The sequence below is a fragment of the Mugil cephalus genome, chromosome 5 (assembly GCF_022458985.1).
Source record: "Mugil cephalus isolate CIBA_MC_2020 chromosome 5, CIBA_Mcephalus_1.1, whole genome shotgun sequence".
Taxonomy (NCBI): Eukaryota; Metazoa; Chordata; class Actinopteri; order Mugiliformes; family Mugilidae; genus Mugil; species Mugil cephalus.
Window position 1 is genome coordinate 12,584,097 of NC_061774.1, and position 26,917 is coordinate 12,611,013.

At 45.1% G+C, this 26,917-nt stretch overlaps 2 protein-coding genes across 5 annotated transcripts; one reads left to right on the forward strand and one right to left on the reverse strand.

Moving 5' to 3' along the window:
• The first annotated feature begins 1,227 nt into the window (after positions 1–1,227).
• Positions 1,228–13,152, forward strand: fgf18a (fibroblast growth factor 18a). Of its 3 annotated transcripts, none has more exons than XM_047585985.1 (5): positions 1,228–2,821; positions 6,244–6,283; positions 6,403–6,583; positions 8,264–8,370; positions 8,499–13,152. In XM_047585985.1, exons 1-5 carry the CDS (start codon positions 2,790–2,792, stop codon positions 8,769–8,771), a joined length of 633 nt encoding a protein of 210 aa, XP_047441941.1. In that variant the 5' UTR covers positions 1,228–2,789; the 3' UTR covers positions 8,772–13,152. The 3 variants fall into 3 exon arrangements, with proteins under 3 accessions (XP_047441941.1, XP_047441943.1, XP_047441942.1); XM_047585987.1 differs by having other exon boundaries at positions 8,502–13,152; XM_047585986.1 differs by having other exon boundaries at positions 6,406–6,583.
• Positions 12,842–26,494, reverse strand: fbxw11a (F-box and WD repeat domain containing 11a). 2 transcript variants are annotated; one of them, XM_047585980.1, is made up of 14 exons: positions 26,339–26,488; positions 23,936–24,040; positions 21,988–22,056; positions 21,358–21,577; positions 19,860–20,046; positions 19,570–19,660; positions 19,109–19,246; positions 17,528–17,646; positions 15,609–15,858; positions 15,356–15,474; positions 15,038–15,148; positions 14,874–14,952; positions 14,321–14,485; positions 12,842–14,183 (listed from the first exon to the last, which is right to left on the reverse strand). In XM_047585980.1, the coding sequence occupies exons 1-13, from the start codon at positions 26,375–26,377 to the stop codon at positions 14,324–14,326; spliced, it is 1,689 nt and encodes a 562-aa protein (XP_047441936.1). In that variant the 5' UTR covers positions 26,378–26,488; the 3' UTR covers positions 12,842–14,183; positions 14,321–14,323. The 2 variants fall into 2 exon arrangements, with proteins under 2 accessions (XP_047441936.1, XP_047441937.1); XM_047585981.1 differs by lacking the exon at positions 23,936–24,040 and having other exon boundaries at positions 26,339–26,494.
• Between the last annotated feature and the right edge of the window lie 423 nt (positions 26,495–26,917).

Here is a 26,917-nt window from a genome sequence, read left to right on the forward strand (position 1 = left end):
GCACGCACGCGTGATTCGAAAGCACAATGTTGAAATAGAATAGAATAATCCTACACTTGGAGCCAAGATAACTGTCCCTGATGTATTAGGCCAACACCCTCCAATCTCTAATACACATAGACATACACACACGCGCGCACAAATTCACTTTCTTTCTCTCCATTCTTCTTCTGTGCGGGTGTGTGAGAGTGTGCGTGAGTTCGTGTGTGTGTGAATGAAAGGTATGGCAGGAGTGTTGTGTTGGCTTGGCTGACCGTCTGCGGTTGTGCGGCGGTGAGAGGGAGTTTTGGGAGCGCAGAGCGGGCGTTGCTGCCGAAATCCCTGAGAAATGTTCGTTTTGGATCCGTGTCTGTGCTTACATACCGCCCTCCCGACTGTCTCTCGTTCTCCGTTTCATTTTTCCCTCTTAAGGTTTAACTTAAAAGTTATGAAATGGGGAGTCAAAATACATCATTTGAAAGCGCGGCGACTCTGAAGGCTGAGCGTGTGCGTGTGTGCGCGCGCGCGCGTGTGTGTGTGAGAGAGAGAGTAAGAGAGAGGGAGACAGACAGAGACGGAGAGAGAGCACTGCCCTCCACCTTCCTCCCTCCATCCTGAGTCCGGGGCTACTGAGGCTGGAGGGGTGAGGTTACCTACGATAATGGAGGACGAGAAGACCGCTTGGTTCCAAGACGGATGTTCACCTGAGTAAAACAGGTGTGATTATCAAGAAAATTAATCAAATGGAACTTTCTCTTTTGGTTTGGTTTGGATAGCTACATTTTCAAGAGTTCACTCCAGAATCCTTTTTTTTCTGAAAAGTGAATAACTCCTGACACCATGACATCATTCTAATTATTTCCAGTAGATGTTTCAGGAATTTCCATAAACAAATATTAGCTTAAACAATGCATACTTAAGCAGACAATAGTCCAAAAGAAAAGTGCCAGATTCGAGAAAATTATTGAAGCAAGTCGTGTTGCGTTGTAAACAAGTGAAATTATCTCACCTCATTACCAGATGTTTTCACATAGAAAGGAACACTTGTTAAAATGGATATTTTTGCAGTGTAAGTTTGGTCGGCATCGCATAGCGACTGACTAATCCCATTTTGATCCAATAAGTGTGTGCGTGTGTGTGTGTGTGTGAGGGAGAGATAGAGAGGGAGAGAGACGTGGGAGGGTGGGAGGAGAGGAGGGAGGGAGGGAGGATTGATCCGCGTCTGTTAAAATCTTGTTCTGGTTTTTCTTGGAGTGAGGTCTGTGCCTGCCGACGCGCCTCTCCTGTGCAGCCCCCCTCAAGAAGAGCTTTTTATGAAAAGAAACCTTGGAATTTTTTGAAAGGGAGAAGGATCTGCATAATACCACTGAAGTGGATAAAAGCGCACGGCTGGGTTCTTTTTGCGTTCTCTCTTGCGTTTTCTCCTCTGGTGTCTGAATGAACCAGAGAGGCAGATATATGGGGTTGAGGGACGGCGCAGGTTCTGGACTGGGAGTCGATCTGTCAGTGGGATTTTGAGTAAACACGCTTCCAATGCGCTCGCCTTAACTTTTATTTCTTCAGAAACTGGCGAGCTGTGCTCCGCTCTTCTTGCACCGCGGAGTTCGCTTTTCTCGGAACAAGGAGACTTTGGTGTTCCCCCCTCCAGAGAAACTGCTTAAACTTTCTACGTTAAAAAATAAATAAATAAAAAGATCGGATTGCATTTTCCCCCTTCAAACATTTTTGAGGTGATGTCATCGTGCTGTGTTTTGGCAGGTATTGTGTCGAGAGGGCGCAGGGAGGACTACAGCAGCCAGGCGGTAACCAGCGGCTGAGGAAAGCGGGGAAGTCCGGAAAATCAGGTGCAAAGTGCGGCTGTCATTTCCTCGCCGTGTCGCGGGTGGCTGAGTCCGCCACCCAGTCACAGCTGTTCCCATCCTCTCCACGCACCCCTCCCTCTCTCGTCTTTCTTTCCTCTTCATTATCCCCTCCCATTCTCATTCAGCACTCTCCATATACCCCTCTGAGCTGGACCGCTCCGGGACCTTATCACCCTCTCTGTCGAACACTGTCGGTCGGTGTCACCTGAGCCACAGACCAGTTGAGCCAGCGTTGGGGCGCAGACATGACCGAGGCCGCCTTGAATTATCATGCGCCTGCAGAGCCCCCTTTTCCAGGTCGCCGTTTCCTCCACCAGCCAGCCCAGGTATCCCGCCTTCAGCAGCTTCTGACCCTGCTCTTCTGGGACTAAACTTGCCTCCTGCGACTGTCTGTGGCGGGACAACCACTCTTCCACCATCTCACCAGCTACCTAATTTTGGAGACCAGAATCTTACTGCTGGGGTAAAACGTTACGCATTGGATTACGCAAAATATTACGCACGCGCAGCATCTGTTCACGGGGCCAAGCATCACTTTGAGGGTCAACAGGGTCGACTGGAATTGGCTATCTGTGAGCGGGAGCGCGCTTTCACCTGTTCCTCTCCTCGGGGACGCGCAGAGCCAGCGTTTAAAGTCCTAACCCGTTGCTCCCCCGCCCATCCGTCCTTCCACTCGTCTGGACAGCTGTTAGAGGTTGCCCGGCGGTCACAGTGGCACAGTTACCCCGGCTTCACAGCCCACCTCGCCGGTGCCCGCATATTTACCCACGCCGGGGGAACCAGAGTACACCACCGCCGATGCAAACAGGAGTGTTCGCTATCTCTTTGACTCTGCACACCATCCATCGGATTCAAAACACAGAGGTGAACTCACCGGACTGTCGGACTTGCTCAGACCGAGCGAGGAGACTGTCTTTGGGCCAAGTTCCATAGTGGAGGGGGGAAGCAATGTGGTCCCTTCTTTCCACGCTGACCGTCTTGTAAGTCATTTAAACAGCTTTATCGTGTAATAATCGTGTTTTTCTTCTCATTTCTTCCCTTTACTTAGTTGTTTAAACAAAATTCCAGATAGCCTTAATTGCAGATGAAGAGGATGGAGAGAAAGGTTGCAGTGTCAAGCAATTACATCACCTCTCATCAGTCCCCACAGAAAACATGCCATGGAAGGCCCTGTTTTGATTGGCTGACAGTTCAGGGTCACTGGGTCAGAGTCAGGACCGTGTTACTCATAAAACCTGCCATAAACATCTCCATCACCATCTGCACTCACTTCAGGGATGGCCTGGCTAGGTTAGAAAGGGCCATTTTCCCTTTGCCAAGATTTTTTTTTTCCTATTGAAAATATTTCAGATGTTGAGGAAATAACACAGGCTTTATCTAGTGGAATAGGAAAATGATAAAGTGCCAAGCACAAATCGAAGGGAGGAGGATACAGACTCAGGGGGCTTGAGTTTGCCCATTTGAGGTGTGTCTTGTTAAAAGCCAAGGGATTTATTTTTCTTCCTTTGTGTCGACTGTACTTCTCCCAGATGGCAGTCATCTCCAGATACTTCTCATTCCTCACACAACCTGGACAGGGTGTGTACTGCTGCTGCCGCTGCCGGTGTCTCCCTGGTTTTCTCTCTCTTTGCCTGTCTCCCTCACCCTCTCTCCACTTACCCACCTAACTGCCTACATCTGTCTCCCTGACTTGCCTATAACCCCCTTTTCCATAGATACTTGCTCAGATAAAAAGTATGAATTAATAACTGATGAATGATGGCGCCCCTGGCAGTATCTCAAGAGGAGCAGCCTCACTGTTTAGTCTGCTGGTTTTAGTTTAGGTCTCTCAGAGCCAATCATCTCTCCATTCATTTCCGTCTTGTCTATCAGTTTTACCACGGCTACTTTTCCTCATTCTTACCATCTTGATCAGCCAGTGAGAAAAGTCAAAGGCCTTTAGCAACAACAGCAACCTGTTACTGGCCTTCATCTAAAGCCACAGCTCTGTGTCTAGGCCATCTGCTTTTGCAACCATTGCTCCGCCATAGGCCCTATTACTGCTGATACCACTCACACACCCACTAACCAATATTCCTAACCAAAGCCTGCTGCAGAACATCTGAAACTCTTGCGCTGCGCTGAAGCCCACTGCTCCAGTGTTGGCCTACCACGTTAACCACTACTACACAAGGCTGAAACCGCTGCTCTGTGCTGAGTCCCACCAGGTCGACCACTCTCACTCCGCGCTGGTGCCCAGTCCTCTGTGCTGAGGCCTGCTAGTCTAACCACAGCCTCCATATGGTAGATCTGCTGGGATGCAGGTTTATGATGTCAGATCGCTGCTTGTTTTGGCAGCCAGCCAAGGCGCACCGGGCTTTCCCTCGCTCCATACCTCCTTCTGCCTTTACTCTCCCCAACTTTTACTCTGCACACTCTTATTCTCTCGTTTTCTCATCCCTCCCCCACCCCTGGACTGATCCTGTCTCCCTCTTTCCTCACTCCTTCTCTCTTCTCTGTGGCTGGCATAATATGGAGTGTCTGTGGTTTTTGTGGGAGTGGGGGAATCCAGCGCTGAGGCACTTTTCCTACAGTGTCCTCGGCGGCAGTGCAGCCGTGGTGTTTTAACAGCTGAGAGTCCTCACAATGCACAGGCGCTCAGGTTTTTCGGCTGTGCAGGCAAAATGTGAGGGCCAACACTCTATTGCATTTCCCAGGATGTCTGCATCTATTAGAAAGGCCGAGGAGCCAGCACACCAGCTATGGGAAATAAACGTTGAGAAAGACGAAGGGAAAAAAGAAAGGAAACACGAGGCTTGTGATGGTATATTTGTGTGTGAGTCAGGAGGCAGTGACATGAATTACAGAGGGAGCTGAAGCCTCCTCCTCTTCTTCCCCATTATTTATCTTTTTGTCTACCTCTCACGTCAGTCCGCACGCTGTGGTTACACGTCTGTTTTTCATTTTGACACTTTCTCTCTTCCTTGCTTTGCGATGTGTAACCTTAGTTTTTGCTTTACCACATCTCCTTCACTTCACATGTACGCATCTGCTCATTCTTTTTGATTTTTATCTCCCACCTCTTCTGGTGGCTTCATCTTCCCTTGATTTAATGTTACATCACCTTCCTCTGTCCTGCTTTCTCCTCATGCCTTTGTGTATACCTTTAAGCCCACCACTCTCCTCTCCTAGCTATCTCCCTCTCTCAGCACTGCGTATGTCTTTGCTTTGGCCCAGCTGTCAGCTGCCTGTTCCTCCTGTATACCCTGCACACATCTGCACATCTGTGTGCATGCCCATGACAGTGTGGAGGAGTCACCTCACTAACCCCAAACATAAAGGAAGATGGGAGGCAGGGAACGATCGGAGAAAGGTAGAGTGGACAGAAAGACGGTGAGGGAGAGATAAGTTAGAGGAGAGATAGGGAGGACAACAAGTCTGAGAAAGAAAGTAGAGCAAAGAGAGCGAAGAGGCACGCAGAGAGATAGCGAACGATGAGGTGGGGAAAGACAAAATTCACAGAATTGCTTTTCAGCCCACACACTTGGTTCTGAACTTCATCAAGTGTTCAGCCACTAATTCAGAGCAGTTCAAGGACTGCCAAAGTAGACTTTGCGCAACACAATCACTCCCTTACTAAAGTTGTAAATAACATTTGATACATCCAAGGTCAAGGTCTAAACTCAATTAAGCAATGTGATAAAGTGAGAAGAATTTAAATTTTAACTGTAACCAGCTGTTTCAGTCAAAATGTCTCTAAACTTTTGGCTGGATGGACAACTAATAATAAATAATGTATTAGTATTTTCTCATGTGGACAAATCGCACTCATTCTGCAAGCTACTCCACCGCCTAATGATTCTCATACATCATCTTTAAAAACGTCTTGGTAGCTCATGTTCTTACTCAATTCAATGCATTTCTAAATGTGACCACAGTCCGCTGCTCTCAGAAACCACATCACAGCAGAGTGCGCACCTGTAGTCCAGCCCAGCTGTCTACATACTCGTAGCAGCCAAACAGTCCTGCCCGTTCCCTCAGATGTCCAAACCAAAACATGTTCTAGGTGTCTCGGCATGTTTGCCATTCCGCTTTGGTCTGATCAGGTCATTTGCAGGCCAGATTTTTTTGTGCTGTAAAAGTCACAGATGGGTCAAAAGGGGGTTCGGACAGAAGGCTGGTAGCGTTACTGTAAACACTGCTGTGGGTGTTGTCTGTCTGCCGATCCTTGGACATCTGCCTGTCTGTATGTCAAGCCTCTGTACCAGCCACATTGTGAGTAATCACCCAATAATGAAAAAACATGTTAAACAGAAGGAACGGCAGAGAGGAAAGGGATGGAAATCATGGTGTCATGCCCAACTCTTCCAACACTCAATGTTGCTTACATATTTCTTAACTTGTCTGTTTCTACTTTTTCCAGATGTATCCAGATGTTGCTGGTGATGTGCAATCCATTACAGGTGAGAGTCAGCGTGCATGACAAAGAGTGATTGTGCAGCTTAAAAGACAACTTGTATATTCTTGTCAAGTGTATTTACAGCTCCGTGCCAACCTTTAGATGTGTCTGTGGGTGTTCCAGCAGGTACTTGGTGTGGATGGAGTCAACTTCAGTGTGCATGTGGAGAACCAGACACATGTGCGGGACACCATGAGCCGGCGACACCACAGAGTCTACCAGCTCTACAGTCGCACTAGTGGCAAGCACGTCCAGGTGCTGGGACGCCGAATCAGCGCCCGAGGAGAAGACGGAGACAAATATGGTAAGACACACACACGTTTGTCTGCTTTCCTGTTTTTAAATGGTAAAGTGTGCGTGCGTGTGCACACTGAGAAAGACGCTTCCCTGCACATACATGCACACTCACACCATCTAACGGCTGCAAGTACAAAGACTTAACGGTTGACCAAGCGTATGCATGAACGGAGACAGAATGCAACTGTGCAGGAACACTCACAAAAGCACACACACATGCCTCCCCGGGCTTTGGCAGAGGGGCAGTGGAGCTTGTCTTGGGAGTACAAAGACCTCATCGACTGGCTGCTGACTCAATGATTCACAAGAGAGCAAAAGAAAGTGGGATAGGGAGAGAGGGAGACTCAGAACGAAAGTGTTGGTGAAAAAAAGTGTGAGATAAAAGCAGAAGCCTGGCAGGTAGAGTGTCGTGCCGAGTGTTAGAAACTCATCTCCTCTATCGATCTCTCCATTGATTTCTCATCCTCCCTGTTGTCTCCTCTAGATTTAAAACAGCAGGCTTCCTCTCCCTCCCTCCCTCCATCCATCCTCTAACGCGCTTGCTGTCCATCCCCCACTTCCTCCCCCTCCCCTCGACCTTCTCCGTCTGTAATGATGCCTAACCCATTCCTAAACCACACAGAATCAATGGGAAGGAGAAGCCAAGCCATCAAGCTAGAGTTCATGTTTCTGTATGTAATCCAGCAGCCGCTCACACAGCACATCCTTTCCATTCAAAGCGTGTCGGCTCCCTAACGTGCCACTTCCAGCCAAGGATACGATCGCAGGTGCCAAAGCTGGTCAGTTCTTTGACAAATGCCACTGGAAAGATTATGTTTCCACCTTAACCTGACCAACTATGACAACGAGGCATTACGCAGAGGAAGCAGGAGCAGAGAGAGCAGGAATCAAGCGAGTGCGTGACGGTATGACTATGAAGTGAAAGAGCAGAAGGGAGATGAGGAGAGAGTTGGGGGAAGAGAGACGACGAGGGCAAGAGGGAGGGAGGTATTGATTTCTATTGACCCCTTTGTTGACTAAGGTCACGTAGGAACCGTTTTAAGGTTTTATTTTTAAACAGGCACAAGCGTCTCTCCAAAGACGTGTAGTTAGTGGAGCAGTGTTGCCTGGAAGGATGGGCATGCATGCACCTGCACACGCGCATGCACAAACATACAGGGGCACTTTGAAACAACAGTATCACAGACACTCAGTCTCCCGCTCCCCTCGGCCCACCGCGCTCCCTCCACTGTTGGCTGTTATCTTTTTTACAAGGCCCATTTGTGATCGGCGGCCTCACATCCATGCGTGTGACCGGCCTTATCTGACAACCATCTGTGCAGCCACAGACATTTACATCTGTCTGTGATTTATCAGCACGTTTTAAGGCAACTATGAATCCTAATACTGTGATTCTGCATGAATGCCTTATCTGGCTAAAAAGCTGGTTTAAATTTAATGGTGGCTGGTAATCTGCGCAATTACTCCGGCAACGCTTAGCAGTAGGTCTGTCGGGGCAGGCTGGCATGTTGTTCTTCGCCATGGCAAGTGATCTCACAAGTGAAGCTGAATGAGCTCAAAATTTGCAATACCTTTTGGTCTTAATATTTGTGTCTTAAACGCTATCTGCAAACAAATACATGCTGTAATTCGCTGCATTGCCTGTGGCTCTAATGTCTGTCTGTGCTTCTGTTTGTCCCTTCACAAGCCCAGCTCGTAGTGGAGGCCGATACCTTTGGTAGCCAGGTGAGAATCCGAGGCAAAGAAACCAATTTCTACCTGTGCATGAACCGCCGTGGCAAGCTGGTAGGAAAGGTGAGAATTCTTTAATTTGGAGACAAATTAATCGATATACTATACCATGTTACAGATTCCTGACCAGCCTCTTTTTCGTTTTTGTCTGTGTGTGTGTGCGTGTACCTGTGGTTTCTCTGCTCTCTCAGAAGGCCAGTAATCGAAGTGCAGACTGCGTCTTTGTGGAAAAGGTTCTGGAAAACCACTACACAGCTCTGATGTCGGCGCGCTACACGGGCTGGTATGTTGGCTTCACTAAAAGAGGGCGTCCTCGCCGTGGCCCCCACACACTCCCCAACCAGCAAGACGTACACTTCATGAAACGCTTTCCACCTGGGGAGCAGCCGGACCTCACCACCCCCTTCCGCTTCACCACTGTCAGCAAGCGTGGTAAGCGTGTGCGCGCTACTGGGCCCCGCTAGTAGTGGCTAACGCTAGCACCCACTGTCTTGTCATCCAAAGCCTTGACCTGAGCCTGTCAATGGCTAACCCAGTCATCTCTTCTGTCACACACGACTGAACATCTCCCTTTGTCAGGACAAACATTGACCAGAAACTTGATGAATCATTCATGGGGTTTAGCTTTACACCTCCTAATTTGCCACTACAGACCCCTAGCTAGTGATCATTCTTTTCAGTTTTAGTTCCCTGACTGGACCAAGTGGACCATAACTGGTCCAAGGCTGGAAGCGTTTTGGACCTGGCCTGCATCCTTTTATAATCCAGAAGGATAGCCAGAGTCCCAGGCTCTACAAAGGCCAGAGTCAGAGTCCCAGGCTCTACAAAGGCCTTCATTCCACAACCACAAAAACCACAGGGCCTTTGTGTCTCCTGTTCTAGACCGGCTGGACAATGTCAAGTATGGGATTACAACTGGACCATACACAGGGAACAAGGGTGGGAAAGACTGACCGAACAAGAAAGTGGGTGCTTAGCCAATGGATAAAGGGAAAGCAGGAAGGAGAAGACAGGAAAATGGCGGATTGGACAAAGGGATAGAGTGATCTCCACAGATCAAATGGACCAATAATGGATTGTTGACATGTGACGCACTTATTTGTCTCACTGCTAAATTGGTGGGCACCTGTGAGAGTGTTGGATGAATGGAAGAATGCTTGATAAAAAGGATGCGTGAGAGAATGATCGAGAAAGTGATTTACTGAATAATGTCTGTACGTTAAAGTGTGCGTGTTTATGTGTGAGTGTGAGTGCAACAACCATGAGTGAAGCTGGATCACGAGGGACTCTGGAAAGGGACCATATAGTCCCTGCATGAACCCGTGACAACTCACCGCAGGGACTGAAGCTTTAGGAACTGGAATGTATAAAAACCAAGCTGCACCAAAAACAGTCAACCAATAACAGCAAACCAAACCAACGACCAACCAAAGACAACTGGAGACCTTCTTCATGACTCCTCCTTGTGCCATGTTCCCCCAAGGACACTACACCCTCAGCTTTTAGGTGCACAGGGCGATGAGTGCAGGGCCGATCCCAGCGGGGAGGGTGCCTTCTCTATTAGCATTGCTATAGAAACGACCCAGGGGATGATGCTCCCGTGCGAAACCGTGGATACAGAATGCTGCTACGAGAACATTCAGTGAAACAAACCAAAGTCTCATGCATACACACAGGAGAAAAAAATATTAAAGGGAACAATTTATTGAAAGTTATATATATATATATTATATATATAAAAGAAGACAGAAACACTAAATAAGCAATCTTACTATGATGGTTACTATAATTATTACGATAAAATTATTTCATTTATTTATTTCAGCTCTGTGTGCAGCAGTCTTTCTCGACTCAGTAAACCTTACAGAAACATTTCCTGTCTCCCGGCCTCTTTAAACTGCTTCTTCTCATTCGCTCCTTTCTGTTGACGAATTTGACGTGGTTGATGAGAATTTTTTTCAGCACAATGTCAAACATTTTTATGTAATATGCAGATTTGATGTCTTTCTCTGTTTTATATCATGCTGAATTGAATGTCTTTTGGTTTTTGTACTGCTGGAAGAAGAAAAAAAAACTTGAAGACATCGCCTAGGCATTAGGTTTGGGCAATATGATGATATATGATATAATACAATATAAACTGGGTAACCATCAGACACTGTACCAGTCTGTCCCTATATAATCTCTGGCTGAATTAGATCTTATTGGCAGCATTGGGTTTGCAGGATATTTCCATCGATTCGCCTTCTATTCTTTAAGCGTTTAATTCACTGAATGTTATTTTTATGCATAACCAACTTTAGTGTTTCACAATATTTTTTAAATATTTTGATATAAAATTCTACCACAGAACATTTTATCCATATTGCCCAGTCCTAATTCTTTATTTATCTTTAATTCTAGACAGATAAATTGAATATTTGGAAAAATGCACCCACAGCTGACTTTAAAAATGATCAGAAAACCGACGAACAGGTCGGAAAAGGTCCTTTCCGTTTGTAGCCTAGAAGCCGAATGTCACACAGAGGCAAAGACGTTGCTTTCTCCCTGCAACCAGGTGCGGGAGTTACCGCCAAGTTACGAAATCTGCCAACAGCTCATTGTACAAAATAGCTAACGTTATTTGACCGGCAGATTTCTAATAGAGGCAAGGTGGAAGCACTTAAAGGCCACGGCAGAAAAGATTCTTACTCAGTGCATTTCAGGCTCGAAATGGCCTGCTGTAAAGTTTTATCATTAACGCACAGCACAAAGGATCTGACAGAACAGTAGATGTTAAACATGCAGCAGTGAGATAGAGTTTCATGGTTGCTTCCCCTTCTCATCTACCCTGATCCTATCCCCCCCCCCCCATCCCTCCCCTTCCTTCCCTATCCTAGCAGGAGGTCACTGAAGAGATGTCACTGCCAAATGACCCAATCATATCAGCAGACACAAACAGCTGACTCAGGGGGGGAAAGGGTTGTACCAAAGGATTCCTATTGCAAGGCAACAGGAATCCGTGCAGGAGGGGGGTGGTATAAGGAGGAGACAGTGAGGTGGGAGGGAAACTGGGTGTGGGGGTTGGATAAAGAAGAGCGAGTAGCGGGTGGCGGCGGCGGCGGCAGCAGTGGTGGTGGGGTGAGCTGTTCATTTCTGGAACGTTGCTCCAGTTCCACTCGGGAATGATGGAAATATTCTGTGTAGCCAAACCCAGAGTGGAAGGTGTATGGTAATCATGTCGGGGAAGGAATGCCAAATATGTGCGTGAGAACGGAGCTGTGACCTGAGAGCTGCAGGAATTATGGGCCAAAATCCCACAGACCCAGAGGAAGCACACACACCCATATCCAACACATACACACATCATATATTAATGGTGCTCCACCAAGCACAGATCATCCCACAGAACGTATTCCCAGAATTTGAAACATTCTACTATACTGAACTAAACCCAGAAATGTAGAAAACCAGCCCTCTCAGCAGGCCACCTCCCCTCCTTCTACACACTGCTCAATAACTTGACAAATGTGTTACTACACTACACAGGGCTTCGCTAAAAATGCACCACTTTAGGCATCTGAAATACACATCCCTCCTTCACAGTTGTAGTGTTTACAAGACTGGGTATGTGATCTGCTGTAACAGGTTGTTTAGACTCCAAACTACCCAATAGGCAGAGACCAAGTCTCATAAACAGACTGCGTTGGAGAAAGGTGAGTACATAGCCCCACCAAGTGGCCATACACCGTCACCATACGAGGAGGTTGCCCCAGTAAGTCTCTTTACATGAGCACATTATGCTTGTTAAAAACATTTCTTCCCACTGGTAATACAGAGGTCAAAGTCTCCGGTAAATATGTACCGTAGCTAAAAAATAATAATAATAAAAAAAAGAAAATAATGACCAATATTTGTCCAGACTGAATTCTAACTGGCCATTAGTTTAAGAAAACATACGCACAGTAATTCACTTGTACTCGCTAAATTAATACCTTCTTTTAACTCATCAATTAATCAGGCCTGAAACATGATTCAAGTAGCAGCAGTATAATTTTTTTTTTACATTTTGATTTATGTCGGAAAAAAAATAAAATCTTTCAGGAGATGTGAGGGGTTTTCCGTCATCCAGGTCACAGTATTCCCCACAGCAGAGCTAAAACAAAAACCAAACACAAAAAAAAAAAAAAAAAAAGACAACCGGACTCAAAGGTTCGGGTCTGATGCTCAATCACCCCTGAAAGTTGTCTGGTGAGACGTAAAGGAATCTGCCTACATAAGCGCTGCAGTCCGCATGCATGTACTGATCACAGATTATGTACATGCTATAGCCAGTTTGAAGCCTTTTCATGACGCAGTAATCGACTGTATTGCATCACTCGGTCGAATCAGAAATCAGAATACAGTCACTGTGCAAGATTGTCTGAAGTACAAAGGAAAAAGACAACGTGCTTACCACATGTTGTCGCATGTACATGTCATATCAAAAGGCAGCGCGACACAAATCCACCCACACATGCACGCAGACAAGAACAGATAGACAATTAGACACTCATTCACGTTATAGTTGGCTCAACACTCCACCACTGTCAAGTACTTTATTCACAATAAGGTCATTTTTCTTCTTTAAAAAATCATTTTTAATATACAACACAATTTTTGACAAGACGACTCCGTTTACAGCTAAATTTGAGCTCTTGAATTCCAGCTTCTCTCATAACCAAAGCAAGCACGTAGATGTGGGAGAGAAAGATGCCGTGAAAGGGGACAGATGGACAAGGGTCGAAGTTAGAAGAAAGAATGAGGAAAAAAGACAGTGAGAGTCAGAGAGAGAGAGAGAGAGAGAGAGGAGGGAAAGAGAAAGAGGACTACGCTTAGTATGATTTTTGTACTAAGAACCAAAATACTCAAATAAAATTAGAAAATAACAGTAATAAAAAACAGTAAGAAAGTAAGAGTTAAAGAGAAAAAAAAAAAAAGCAGAGGTGTACCGGGATGCTGTATCCAAGGCTACCTCGCATGCATGTCTGTCTGTCTGTCTCTTCTGCTCTCTTCTGCCGATTCACAAGTCCACATACACAAACACACACTCACGCAAAACTTGAGTGTGTGCGCCCCCGTATCCCAAGCGAGTGTGCATCTCTGGGGGGGTGGGGGGAGGGAGCGAAAAGGGTCTGGGGAGGTGGTGGGGTGAGGAGGGGGCGGGGCGGGGGGGTGGTGGTAGAGGGAGAGACAGGGAGGAGTGAGAGGGAGTGAAAGGGAGCAGGGAGGTCATCCCTTACACGTTTCTCCCTCATTCACTCCCTCCGTCTCCCATCTTCCCTTCTTTCCTAGAGCTGAATAAAGAGTCTCTGTCTCCCGCATCACAGCTCCGGTCATCCTCTGTCCAACTGTGCCACTGTGTGTGCGTGTGTGTGTGTGCGCGCGTGTGTGTGTAATATATGTTTATAAATATATAACTATAAGCGATTCCATATCTGTGGGAACCGGTTTTGGCAGGGGTTGAAAACTGAGGAGCAGAAGCTGTTTTAAGTTTGTTTCAAGGGGGGCAAAGGGGGGGGGGGGCTTGTGACTTACATATGGTCTAAGTTAATACTGTCATTAGTGTACTTTACAAAACATAAATTAGTAGTAGAAGGTAAACTTCTTGGGAGAGTTGCTTCTGTAGTAGGGAATCCTCATCAGTGTTGACCTGTGTGTGTATGTCATTGTACTGGCAGGCAATGGGCACAAGCTTAGAGTCTATCAGAACAGGAGGTGGTGGGGGACTGGGTGGGAGATGGACAGAGAGATGACAAGGAGGAAGGAGAAGAGATGGGCTCCTTTCCATGACGGACGCACCCATCAGCCAATCAGCCCTGGGTTCCTCCAAGAAAGGGTGCAGTATGTGGCGCCACCTGAGCGGAAAGAAAAAAAAAAAGGGTCCACAATCAGGTCTGATCAGTAGACATACCAACAATAAGACTCATTCAACCGCGCGCACACGTGTGCGGTGGAATAATGCAGACGGGGTTTGGCGAGCGGATCGGGCTACCTGCTATCTAGAAATGTAAGTGTAGGTGCGGGAAGGAGACCGTCCCTCTGACTGGCCATTGGTTGAGACGTTCAAGAAGTCCCAGATCAGAATGGTGTCGTCGTGAGAACTGCTGATGATCTGAAACTCATCGAACTGCAGACGGAACACGCGGCCTGAGTGCTCCTGGAAAAAAACAAGTTAGAAAGTGATGTTAACAAATGACTGTCACGACTGTTTGCAAACAGCTATTGATGTCACAGCTGCTTCTCAAACCCTGAACTGTTTTTTCCCTCCTTCTCCTTTTAAATGTGTGTCATAGAAATGCAGCTCCAGCCCAGAGTAAACAGTCTGGTTCTTGCACTGTCACTGTTTAGTGCTGCATATTAAGAACGCCATCCCCACCCAAGACAATTATTCCAAATAAATAGAGCTTCCAACATGTTTGACATTAAGGCTTAAAACTATAAAAACTTAAGTCACTTTGACTATTTACAAACTTCCCACTTGAAATACAAAGATTTCACCGGCCGTCAGCCACTCGGGCTCCAAATGCTAAGTCAGTGACACTCACCACTAGAGTGCGCAGACATAATGTGCTGGCTGGGGCCCGTGGGTCCAGGGCTGCCTGCAGGTCCCACACCTTTATCTTACTGGAGAGAGAAACGTAGCAAAGTGTCAGAAAACAAACTCAAGTCCCAGTTTAAAAAAAAAAACGCGCTCATTTAGAAAACTCACCCGTCGTAGGCGCCGCTGACAATCCGTTTGTTGTCAAAGCGAATGCAGCGCACCAGCTCCTCGTGACCTTCCAACACTCGCAAACATGCCCCGCACTCTATGTCCCATAATCTAAAAAGAAAAAAAAAAAAGAAAAAAGAGGAGCCTCAGTAAACAGCAAGTGTTTATCCTCATCAATGTCGAGTTGAAGCCATATAAACAAAATGTAAATAAACTGCCTGTTTGTTTACTGTGATGCCCCAAAATCACACATAATCCATGAGCATGTTTAATTAACATCTAACAGCTCCAAATATGCTGGTTCATGCACACACGTACCGGATTGTGTTGTCAGATGAGCCGCTGACCACCAGACGATCTCTGTACTGTAGACAGGCAATGCCCCGCTTGTGACCATTTAGAGTTCGCACGAACTCACAGGTGCTGGTGCTCCATACCTAGAGAGAGGGCAGCACAGAAAACCTTAGAAAACAACGTCCAGTGTTCAAGAACGCAGGCTTTTAGATAGCGAGGTTATTAAACCGCCCACCAAGCAAATGTTTCTATGAAAACCACTCGATGAGTTCGTCACCTTGATAGTGCGGTCCCCTGAGGCGGACACGATATATTTGTCGTCGAAGTCAACCACGTTGACCGCTGCCCGGTGTCCCACAAGGACGCGACGTAGGCTGATGTCAGTAGGCGAGGCCATGTCCCAGACTGCAATCGAACGGTCCTTGGAGCAGGTGACCATCAGGCCATTCGCGAAGCGCAGGTGAAGAACTGCCTCGTTGTGGTGGATCAGTGTGTTCAGTACCTCACCCGTCGTCACCTCCCAAACCCTGCGCAGGAAGGAGGACAGAGGGAGAGAAAGATAAAACAAGAAGGTGGAGTCAGTGAGGCCAAACATTGAGGGCAAAGGTGGCGGAGAGGAAAATAGAAATGTTCAATGAGAAGGGTGGGGTGTGAGACAAAGAGGGAAGAAAAGTGGAAAATGATAGGAGGAAGGGGTGAGTAGGAAAGAAAAATGAGATGGAGGGGGGGTGAGAAGAATGTTCAGAAAGAAGATGGGGATGGAAAAGACATGTAATGGGAGCAAAGGAAAAAGGAAAACAATGGAGACACGGGAGGAAATTATGTTTATTGGTTCTACGCTGGAGAGTAACTCTGAAGAACATGTTAGTGAACGGCACCGCTGGGCACGGACAGACAAACGCAGAACAAACTGGAAAAGCTGACAAGCAAAACCTACAAACAAAGTGCCTGTCAAACTGTTGTTAAGGAAGTGAAGTCACATTTTCCTTGGATACCTCCCAGCGAGTACGCCTGAAGTGTGAAGTAATAAGAGAATTAATGCTCAGCTTCTGTGTGCAGTAGCCAAGCAAGTGTCAGCATACGCACACCGGCCAGGTCTTTAAATATCCGTAATAAAATGTATCCCACTATCTTTAGTAATAACTCATTATCTCATGACGAAATAACGGACGTTTATGTTTGTTATTCCACCTGAAGTGTACGTAGTGCATTTACTGGCAGGGTGTCAGAAACAGCTGTGGGTGAGGTGGCAACTAATTGTAAATTTCGGGACTGAACAACTGGCAGCAAAAGATATTCTGGTCATGACTGGATGCAAAACAGAGTACAAGGATACCGCATGTTAAATTATACGCCGTAAGTCTTCAGAAATGGGCCGTGCATCGTTGTTAACCAGCTTGATGTAATGTGGTTAGAAAGGCCCATTTCACAGGAAAGCCGTATTAATCCAGCGACAATGGAATTAATCTAATTATAGCGTTTTATTTTGGAAATGAGTGCAGTTTATAAATCATCTGCACATATAACTGTTTGAAAGCAAGGATGGGGTTTAAACAGCAGCTTTTGAAAGGAGTCATAATAATAATCCAGTACTGTGCTTCAATAGTGGAATATATTTCTTTGTACATTTGGCTGTGTATTTCTTTTAGAGTTTATGTTGCACTATACATTTGTCGTCCCTAATAAAGCTAAAAGACACATTTTCATCTGTAATGCTTTAGAAAGAGGTCAAAAAAGATTGCGCTTATCTGATGTCTGACATAAAAATAAAAAAAAGACCATCTCCAGGATGGGAAAGTTTACAATTTTCGTACTTGTTTTTCAAGTTAACTCTTCTAACTTCATTTACTTTCAGCAGTGTTCAATAGAAGTCATGTTTTGTTCTTGAGTGACAACATGCACGACTACCATCTGTAGTGATTCTTGATTACTTTCTCTTCTCCGACTAAACCTGACTTCAACCACTTCCTTCTGCTTCTGTGCAAAATCGAGTATCTGTAAATTGGCAAATATAAATGTACAAAAATTGATCCAACATGCACCGGCACAGTAAAACATTCCAGGCACCCAGTGTAAAGTGTAAATGAGAGGGGCACATTCTCTGTGAAAATGTGAATAATTTTCTTTCTTGTAACCAACACATCTTTGGGTTTCCAGTCCGAACACATTTCCGCTGAGCCCAGACGTGTGTCGTACCTGACAGTTGAGTCAGAGGAGCCGGTGACGATGACCCTCTCATCATACTGGAGACACAATACTGAGCCTGTGTGACCGGTCAATATCTTCAGACACTCCAGAGACTGCTTATCCCATATCTGAAAGTAAAGCGGGGGAAGGATGATGAGTGAATAAAGAGAAAGACTTCGACAGAGGATGACACAGAGAAAGTGGAATAATAAGCGAGTTTGAAAATGACGTAAATTTGGGTCATGCTAAGTATGGTCTATTCTCACAGCACCGTTCACGCACTGTTCATGCCCCATTTCCCTACTGCTGCACTCTCCGCTGTGTGTATACAACAGCCATTCAGCTCTTCCCTAGGTGTGCGTCAGCCTCCTCCATAACAATAAGACGACAAATCTGCTCTCCTCTTCCCTCCATCCACCCTCCTCTTCATCATGTCTTCTCCTCACAAGCCAGACAGATAAGTGGAACACGCAACGAATCCAGAGCTGAGCCATTTTATCCTATAATTCACTTGTGCTCTGTTTCAATGTCTGCTGGTTCAGACCAGCGCCATACACAGTAAGACGATAAGCCACGCTGAGCCAGACGGGGGAAAGGAAAAAAAAAACAAATCAGAATTCACAAACATAGGTTGGAGGAAAATAACCGTTCACACACTATGAATGTCGTCCTCACAGGCAACACTTTGGCTTTGGTGACGCTTCAAGACGGTAATGGGATCAGTGTTAATGACTTCTACATGTCGGTCTGGGCTAGTGGGGCAGATTGATACAATTGTACAAAACGTTTCACCCTCTGCAACAGCTTAAACTATGAACATAATGAATAACAAAAAAAAATACATTATTTATAAAACACAAAAAGGTTTTGTAAATTTATAATGTGTTAATTATACAACAAGTAGATCTGACCAACCTTATTGGTCAATAAGACATTTAGAACGTGCTCAAATCAGCATTTACAGCACAGCTGACTCATCACTAAAAATATTGCTCCGTCAAGTCTGTGGCGACATTGTATCCATCTCCATGGCAACACTGTAACTGTCAGAGCTGGAGCAGGAAACGGCTGAAAAATAAGCTACAAAATGGATCGGTTCGTTGTTCGTTTCGATTTATTTGGTGACCTATGCTTTATTTTGTTGGTAATTGTTGCACAATCACAATATTACCCATTTGTGAGGCAGCTGCATGGCGACGCTCACGGACCTTAGCGTAAGCGCCTCGGTCCTGACCGCGTCACCGTCGTGCTAAAATGACGTTAAAGAACACCCTCCTGGGTAATACTGCCTAAGTTAGCCATGCAGCTGCCTCACAAATGATTATATTGGCTTAGTCACAGAGGATGTGACAATCCTTCCCTTGCATTTTGTTACCACTGACAAAACTTGTGTGGGAAACACAGACTGATGTGATGTGAAGTGATGACCAAACATGGAATGCTCAGAATTACTCTTTTAAGCCACCTACCAGAAAAGTCTATAAAAAAAAATGGGTGGCAAAGAATAGAACATGATAAAGCTTGAAAATATATATATGTATTGTGGGATTTTCCTTTTTTATGTACAATGTACCTTTACAACACACATACCTTGATAGAATTGTCCCTAAGGCCACTGATGATCTTGTCATCGTCATATTGGAGACAGTAAACCCCTTTACTGTTTTCTGAGCGACACTGAATCCTCTGCAAGTTGTGTCTGCCACATCGCCAATTAGCCTCAATAGTCTGGAGGGAAGAGAGAAAAACAAATGAGGAAACACAGGAGACGTCCAAAGACAAAGAGAAGCACCATATTTTAACAGAGAGATGATGGAAAATATAATGATATATTGTCTGAGGAGACTGTAGGACAGAAACAGATGCGAGGTCTCACGAGGGAGCAATTGTCTCATATTTTTATAAATTACTCATAGTGACAATGCATCTACATAAATGTGGCAAAAGTGAAAAAAAAAAACTCATGTGGCAAGTTATATTTTATAGACTTGGTATAATACAGTCCTCTCAGACAGCACAGACAAACAATCCATTCAGCTGTTGTGTCTTACCTCTATGTCTTGGATGATCTTGGGATAAAGGGAGTGATAGTAGGAGTTGGGTGGGACTTCTGATGTGCGGTTCTTGAACAGATATTTCTCCCTGAGGGAAGACAAATGCAAGAATAGCTGCTGATCAGTGTCCATTGAGATTTCGTTCACATACAATAAAGACCAACCAAGTACAGCCTCTTTCTCCTTCACTATTTTAACCACATTCTCAGCAAACGCACACTCAATTTCTCCCAGTATCGGCTGTATTCAGATCTTAACGTTAACCGCTGCGAGCCATGCGATCTTACCACTGGTGTCTCTCAGACAGGCCTTTCCAGAGCGGGTCAGTTCGGACCATGCGTTCAATGAGCTTCTTCCACAACATACCCTCGGAGATGACCCTCTGCCACTCCTTACACACCAGCTCTGCCGAGCACAACGAGCGTGCATCCAGGAAAGAGAGGATGTTCTCTGCTATGTGATCCAAGCCTTGGGCTAAAAAACATGAGACGGAGGTAAGTCAACGCGTTCAGCTAAACAAATAGAATTTCTTCAGGGTGGTTTATCTTTGTCTAGTCCTGATCATTTTCTTTTTTTAAAGATTTTTTTAAGATGGTCTAGAGATGTAATAAAACGCAATAACAGAAAAAAATCTGCTTTCTGCCGAGCAGAGCTCTCTGCTCTCAGCTGTGTGCTTAATTTGACGGTAAATCCGTTCACATTAGGAGTAATGCAGATAACTTTTGTTTACGCTTAATTTGCTCTTTTTTGGAGTATTTTGGCAGTTGCAATACAACAGGGCGTATTACTGTCCTCCCCAAGGTAAAATCGTTTACTAAAAAAGCACTTAAGACTTAGCTCTCCAAAGCATTAGTGCTGCACTGTGGGCTCCTCGATTACCCCGGCTACAGTTTGGGTAATCGAGGTCATAATAGCAGAATGTGGATGCGCTAAATGCTCGTTAAAAATGAGTGCTGTTAAAAGAAATTTGCATTAATGCGTTCAGTTTGACAGCCCGTGTAGCAAACATTTTAAAGATGTTGTCATTCAAAAAATTTTTTAAAAAATGATTTCAACTGCGATAAGTCATTAATCTATTATTATTATGTAAATGCATTCGGTTTCTACTCGTTATGTTTACATTGCTCCCGAACAACGGTGGCTCCTGCTCAAAGTCGCCTAGTAAGTTGAAAAATGAAAAAGCCCAACAATTTAGCACAGTCACTATGCACATGCACCCTTAACGCAGATACTGTCAGTATTTAGACTATTAATGTGAATTTTATTTGTCCGTTGGTTGGTGGTCAGATGAAGTCAGCTTTCCACTCCAATATGTTGTTTTTCAGACAAAAACTCAATAAATGCTACAAGCTAGTAGGACAACATTGTTTTCAGGTGCATCTGGAAGTTGTGAGCAGCGACTTATAAACTAAAAGATTTCAATTAATGTTGTGTTGAGCAATGTTTTGGACTGAAGTTAAATCATAAGCTACATTATGTATGACTAAATCTTACTTGTGGTAATTAGTATTATTAGGTAAATGTTTGAAATGGTTTCTTCTTTCATATACACCAGTCTTGAGTTCTCAGCCAAAAGATCCTACAGCATTTTATTGTTTTTCACCAGAAAATGAAAATAAAACTTCTTATTCTGTTAAACTAAAACACTTCTAAGAAAATAATAAAGAAATTACTTAAAATGAATCAATAGATTAATAGAGTAATTGAAAAAAAAGTTTCATGTCATGGAATTTCATGGGAAAAGGGCAGAAACTCTTTCATTTACTACACATTTGTGTTTTGTACCTGGCAGCGCAGTGATGAAATCCCTCTGCAGCATGGGTTTGAGGTAGGAGTTGATGTGGCCGTGCTGGTAGTGGCACATACGGGAAATCAGGCGCTCGACAAACTCCACCTGGTCGGCCTCCGACCACTGGTCAAACAGGGCGATGCAGTGTTCTTTCTCCTTCTCGTAGTTCCCCTCTGACGGACGCTTGCGAGACCCCACAACCGGGCCGTTACTAAGCTGTGAAGATCGGCAGCACGTTAACATCCACTACAAATGTAAATGCCGTATGATATACTTTTCAGATGCATGTTATTTCAGTAAAAAGAGAAATAACTGGATGTTGGCCACCATTTGAGTGGGTGAACAATTTGAAATTCGTCATGAGATAGTTTTGCCTACAACACGTTGCAAACTTAACAACAGTTAACATAGGTTTTGCTTCTACTACAGAAAAACATGTTAATGAAGACGGGCGACTGAAGTTGGGAGTTGCTGCACAGGACTAACTAAAACCTCTCTTGTTGCAAAATCAATTTTTATTGCCAAGCATTATAGCCTTTTAAACAACTACGCCTGCAGCGGTTTATGAGCGGGAGCATGTTCGGGCGAACAGTATTGGTCAACATCAGTTTTAAATAAATGCAAACCTTGAGTACTGTAGTCTTCTTTGGCGACAGATCGTCCACGAGGTTTTGCGACTCCATCCCTGACGTGTTCTGTGGATAGAGAACAAGACAAAGAGATGCCGCAGGTTAGCGCTTCATTGTCATTGCGCCTGCGTGAAAGGCACGGTGAAAGCCGGGGCAGCAGTGTGGATAGCGCTCGACGCAGGAGTGCCACAAAACACAGCCGAGGAAGGGTAACCATCAAGACTTCTGAGGCGTGCACGCACAAACAGCCGTGCATACACACACACACGCATGGAGTGAAATATCTGCTTGCTTGTCTGTGATGTGGGCTAAGTAGTCTGGACAGGAAATTAAAGTGCAGAATCTTGGGCATGTTACTGGAATCAGCTCAGGCATGACTCTTATGAAACAGATAGCGGCCTCACAGCGCACACGGAGAATAAACTGGGGTACCGGTATTACTCCCACTTCTGGATGCATGTCTTAAATTTCTCAGTGATTTGAGACCGTTGCAAGGGGATAGTGAACACGCTATGAAGACTTAATAACGACAGAGTCGACACTTATTTGGTAAATATAAGTCTTTAAACCCCCTATTCTTCATTGAACACTGTGGACAGGGAGATCTGATCACTACAAACATACATACACACATACAAACAACACAGAGGCCAGTTGTACTCTTCGGGGCATGCTTTATATTGACATCAGATGTGACAAAAATTATGTTGACTGCTGCTCGGAGGGAATCACAAACCATCATGTTTGCATTCTATAAAATGATTTTCATCCAACTAGTGTATTCCTCAACTATGCTTTCACTCTGCAGAAATTAACAAAACAGCAACCCCTGTTGGATCATATTTATATTTGAAACACGGCAAAGTAACCCGAGGAAAGGGCCACACAACCTGAGAGAAGTCCAGTGCTATTGCATTTCTGTGAGGGAAATGACTCAGCCAAGGTCAGCTTCTGAAAATGGCTTTGTACGTGAAAATCTAGAACAGTGTCCTGTCGGTCCATGCAATATAACGTCTCATCGGTTGGTGCGTCTTAAGAGACTGAAAAGTCGCCTTTTGCAGCCTGTAACTGGGGCCCATCTTAAGAGATAGATCTAGATGTTGTTGTTCTTTATAAGTAAAACTCTTTCAAATTTGGAGAATAAACCGAGAGCTGTTCTAGGTTTGCCCTGAGCAGTTATCCATCTGTCTCGCTGTTGCTGCTGCAGGTGAGGATTGAGCAAAAACCAAGAAATCACATCAGTGGTTGGCCATCAGCACAACCGCAGCATCAAAAGCCCCTACTACCAAGACCAAAGCAGACAGGACAAGAAGCCAGAATGGTCTTGCTGGTGTTGATGACCATGCAGAGCAGAAGGAGAGAGGAAGGATAAATAAAAAAAAAAGACAGACCAGGCTTAGCCAGGCAGGCAGGCAAGCAAGCATGTAGCCTCTCAGAGCTTGAAGGAAGACCCCCCACCTCGGCCCTCACACCTCCAGGTAGAAGGGGAGAAAATATTACTCCTCAGTGCATGGTTATTTTCTGGTACCTCCTGCATCGTTCCCAACCACATACCCAGGTACTAAGAAAACATTACACTATTCCAACTAATCTTAAAATTATTAAGTTTTGATTACAAGGTAGAATCACTAGCAGCTTTGATGGGATTAGAAAGATGTTTGTGTTAGTTCATACAACTAAAATTTGGTTTCAAGCAGAGAGTGTCTGAGGAGGCACCAGAGAAGAACCTGAGAGCAGCGTGCGTCCAATGGGGAGGAAAGGACAACGAAAGGTGATGAGGTAGGAGGGTGGGTGGGGCGGGGGGGTGAGTTGGTGCTGTCCGCACCAAGGTGGCATGAGGAGTCGTGTGGAGTGGGCGAAGGAAAGTGAAGGGTGAGGAGATGGCGGGGTGGGGGAGGAAGGGAGAGGAGGAGGAGCAGCAGAATTAAGAGGAGAGAGGCAGAACCTGGTTGTGAGCCCGGGTGGAGGGGATGCTCTGCAGGCACCTGAGTGCACACAAACTCTCAGCCACCGAGGAGCAGCCCAGCCAGAGAGAGCGAGGCACAGAGCACTGTGTGAAAGAGAGAGAGGAAGGGAGGCAGGGAGGAGGAGGAGAACGAAGTGGACAGGGTGAGGGAGGAAGAGAACGGAAAGAGCGAGAGATCAGAGATGAGAAGTAAAGGAAAAGAGGGCAGGTTTCAATGAGGGAAGTTGGGAGGGGGGAAACCAAAAGAGGTGAGTGGATGGATGCGACGATGAATGCACAGATGGGTGGAAGTGGTGGGGAGTTGGTGAGTAACGGGACAAGTGGGGAGTTGGTATGTGTCGAAATTAAAGAATATATATATAATGGATAAATGAATATGGTTTGGTTAAAAAAAAAAATGGGAAGAAGGCGAGTGTGTATCCACCAAAGGTGAAGAGAGGGGAAGAGGGGAGGAGGTGGGGGATAGTGAGGGGAAAAACCAGTATTAGAGCTACACACATTGGCACAGTGAGCGCAGGAACACACACCCCTTCACACACAAGATACAGACTGATAAACATACACACAGAAGCATTATTAGACATGAACTGGGTGGGGATAGGTAGAGGAGCGGGAGGGGCAATGAGCTTAATTGTCCATTACTGTCACTGTGTTTGTCAGAAACCCCAGCCACTGTTCTGCCATCCCCACTCTCATGAGTGGTTAGTGAATAACACTTGGACAAAAAATAAAAATCAAACTAAATACACAGACATGACCCATAGAGAAATTTAAGTAAGTTTTTGTGAGTGTAAATCTCCCTCAGTTTTTATAGAAGTCATCTTTGCTCTGTTTAAGTAAAAGAAGTTAAGACGGGACGTGGGATTCGAGTCCATGAGCCAAAAACATGCTCTTGTCTAAAAAAAAACAAATTATCCTCACAACACTGATTTCATATGCTGTGACTGTGTTGAATACATTATACACCCAGAGATTTGAACGGTATGATTCTCTATGAATCCGTCACATATTTTATTCACTTTATTCGTTTTCATATAACTTACTATACGACTTAACTTTAACTTACTTTCTAAATCTGCCAGACCTTTACAACCTTCAGCAAAGTCTGGTGAGTACGTGTGACTCCTTCGGTAATGTGTCACTCTACTTGTACTTCGTTACTATCAAAGACAGCTGTTCACGATATAAAGACACCTTCGGGGCTTTAACACGCAGCTGTTCAGTCAAAGTAGGCATTAGCTGTTCAATCGGGCACGTTTGTGTCCGACATGATAGGACTGGTCCAATCTAAGATATTATTTTTTTGGGGCCTAGCTTGTTATCCTAGAATTACACGGCAGCATTTGCTTGTCACACCAACTGAGAACTGTGTGGTATTTATGATACAGATAATGAAAACAAGTATGAGATCCTTGTCGACGTACAGGTTGAGTGACATAATACTTCTGTGCCTGAACTGCCGAGTTCAACACGATCAATTTGACCGCTGTAATGTTGATGTTAGCTTCTCGTAAGCTAAAGTTAGCCTAGCTGGCTAGCCTATCGGCACAACTCACCATTTAACAAGGAAATCTGTAACTTTTTGAAATAATTCGGCTGACTAAAAGTTTGACTATATACATACACCGGGGTGGTTTGGAAAGAGCGTCTGTTTTGTCTGTTTTTGTACTGAAATAGTTTTCAGATATACTTAGCGTATGTAGCATGCTAGCTTTTAAGCTAATTGCTAACGCTTGCTAATCGTGGTGTGTGAATGAAAAAGCTCCACTTCCTTCTACGCACTTGAAAAATATAAACAGAGAAGCACTACGTTGTTACGATATAACTTAGATTCCTTTATACTACGAAGTGTGTTTCAATGTCAGGCGCATCTAGTAACACTGTCTAACCATAAACTAGACGATTTAACATGGCATTAGCCGTGAATTTAGGTGGTCCACTGCCTTCTAGCCAGTGTTAGCCGGATGGCTAGCTCAGTATCAGACAGGGCCCAGTTAAAGTGGCGCAGCGTCACCGCAGTGAACGCTACCCCCAAGAATCCTCCGCTGTCTTTGGCCGACGACTAGACATCAAGCTATTAATCTACGCTTTACTCATTAATACCACACACAACAACACACGTTTGACATTTATCGGATGATGACGACGGGGTCTTGTTCATCAATCCGGCCAGAATATAGCGCATTCTTAGCAAATTGTATCGATAATTTCAGGCCCTCCCTCTGATTTCTGGTCCCCCCTCCTTTCTCCTCCACCTCTCCCGACAAGCCGCTTCAGCCCATTCCTGCCGTCGAGTCGAGTCGAGCCTCGGCGCTTTACCCAATAAAAGACCGGTGGTGATCCTCTCGGGTGTCCATACTGCCATATCGAAAAAGATCTTACCATCAGTTCCACCGTTTTGTCCTCCATCTCCGGCTCCATGTTGACGATCCCCCCCGAAACTCGCTATGAAAATGGAAACCCAGCCCTGCGTCGGCGGCCCGCAAATTCAGAGACGTCATTCACTTCGCTCAACCACACAGCTTTGGTAGGGCAGTGTCAAAAGGGTGGGTGGGGGATGGGAACGCCCATGCAATACAAAAACGCGCTGATTGGACAGATTTTATCTAAGGAGGCGTGCTTTCGACATTTTGCTATTTATTGATTGGCTTACCGTGCTACCAAGGCTTCCCCGGTGACTCCCCCAAACAAAAAGGCAAATGGATGAAGATGCTGTTGCTATCCTGAAGAGGAATACACTAAGGCAAAATCAATCATCCGCATAGCCTTGCAACGAGATGCTGCAGGACGCGATTTTTTTTTCTTTTTAAAGATAGTATATGGGATTAAAGAAAACTGACCGCGTAAATACAGCTCCATAAAACAGTAGTAAAAGTTATGGGAATTGTTTAAGCACAAGCAATGCTATAAATTTAAGATTGAACAGTCTAATTTAATTGTTGAGTTTAATTGTATATTTGT

Excerpts from the sequence above, each read along its gene's own strand:
- fgf18a (XM_047585985.1), top strand. The coding sequence starts at position 2,790 with ATGTGGTCCCTTCTTTCCACGCTGACCGTCTT. Across the intron at positions 6,584-8,263 it reads AGAAGACGGAGACAAATATG|CCCAGCTCGTAGTGGAGGCC; the intron begins GTAAGACACACA and ends TCCCTTCACAAG. Across the intron at positions 8,371-8,498 it reads GTGGCAAGCTGGTAGGAAAG|AAGGCCAGTAATCGAAGTGC; the intron begins GTGAGAATTCTT and ends CTGCTCTCTCAG.
- fbxw11a (XM_047585980.1), bottom strand. The coding sequence starts at position 26,377 with ATGGAGCCGGAGATGGAGGACAAAACGGTGGAACTGATG. Across the intron at positions 21,578-21,987 it reads AGAAGACTACAGTACTCAAG|CTTAGTAACGGCCCGGTTGT; the intron begins GTTTGCATTTAT and ends CGATCTTCACAG. Across the intron at positions 19,661-19,859 it reads CTGTCTGAGAGACACCAGTG|GGAGAAATATCTGTTCAAGA; the intron begins GTAAGATCGCAT and ends GTCTTCCCTCAG.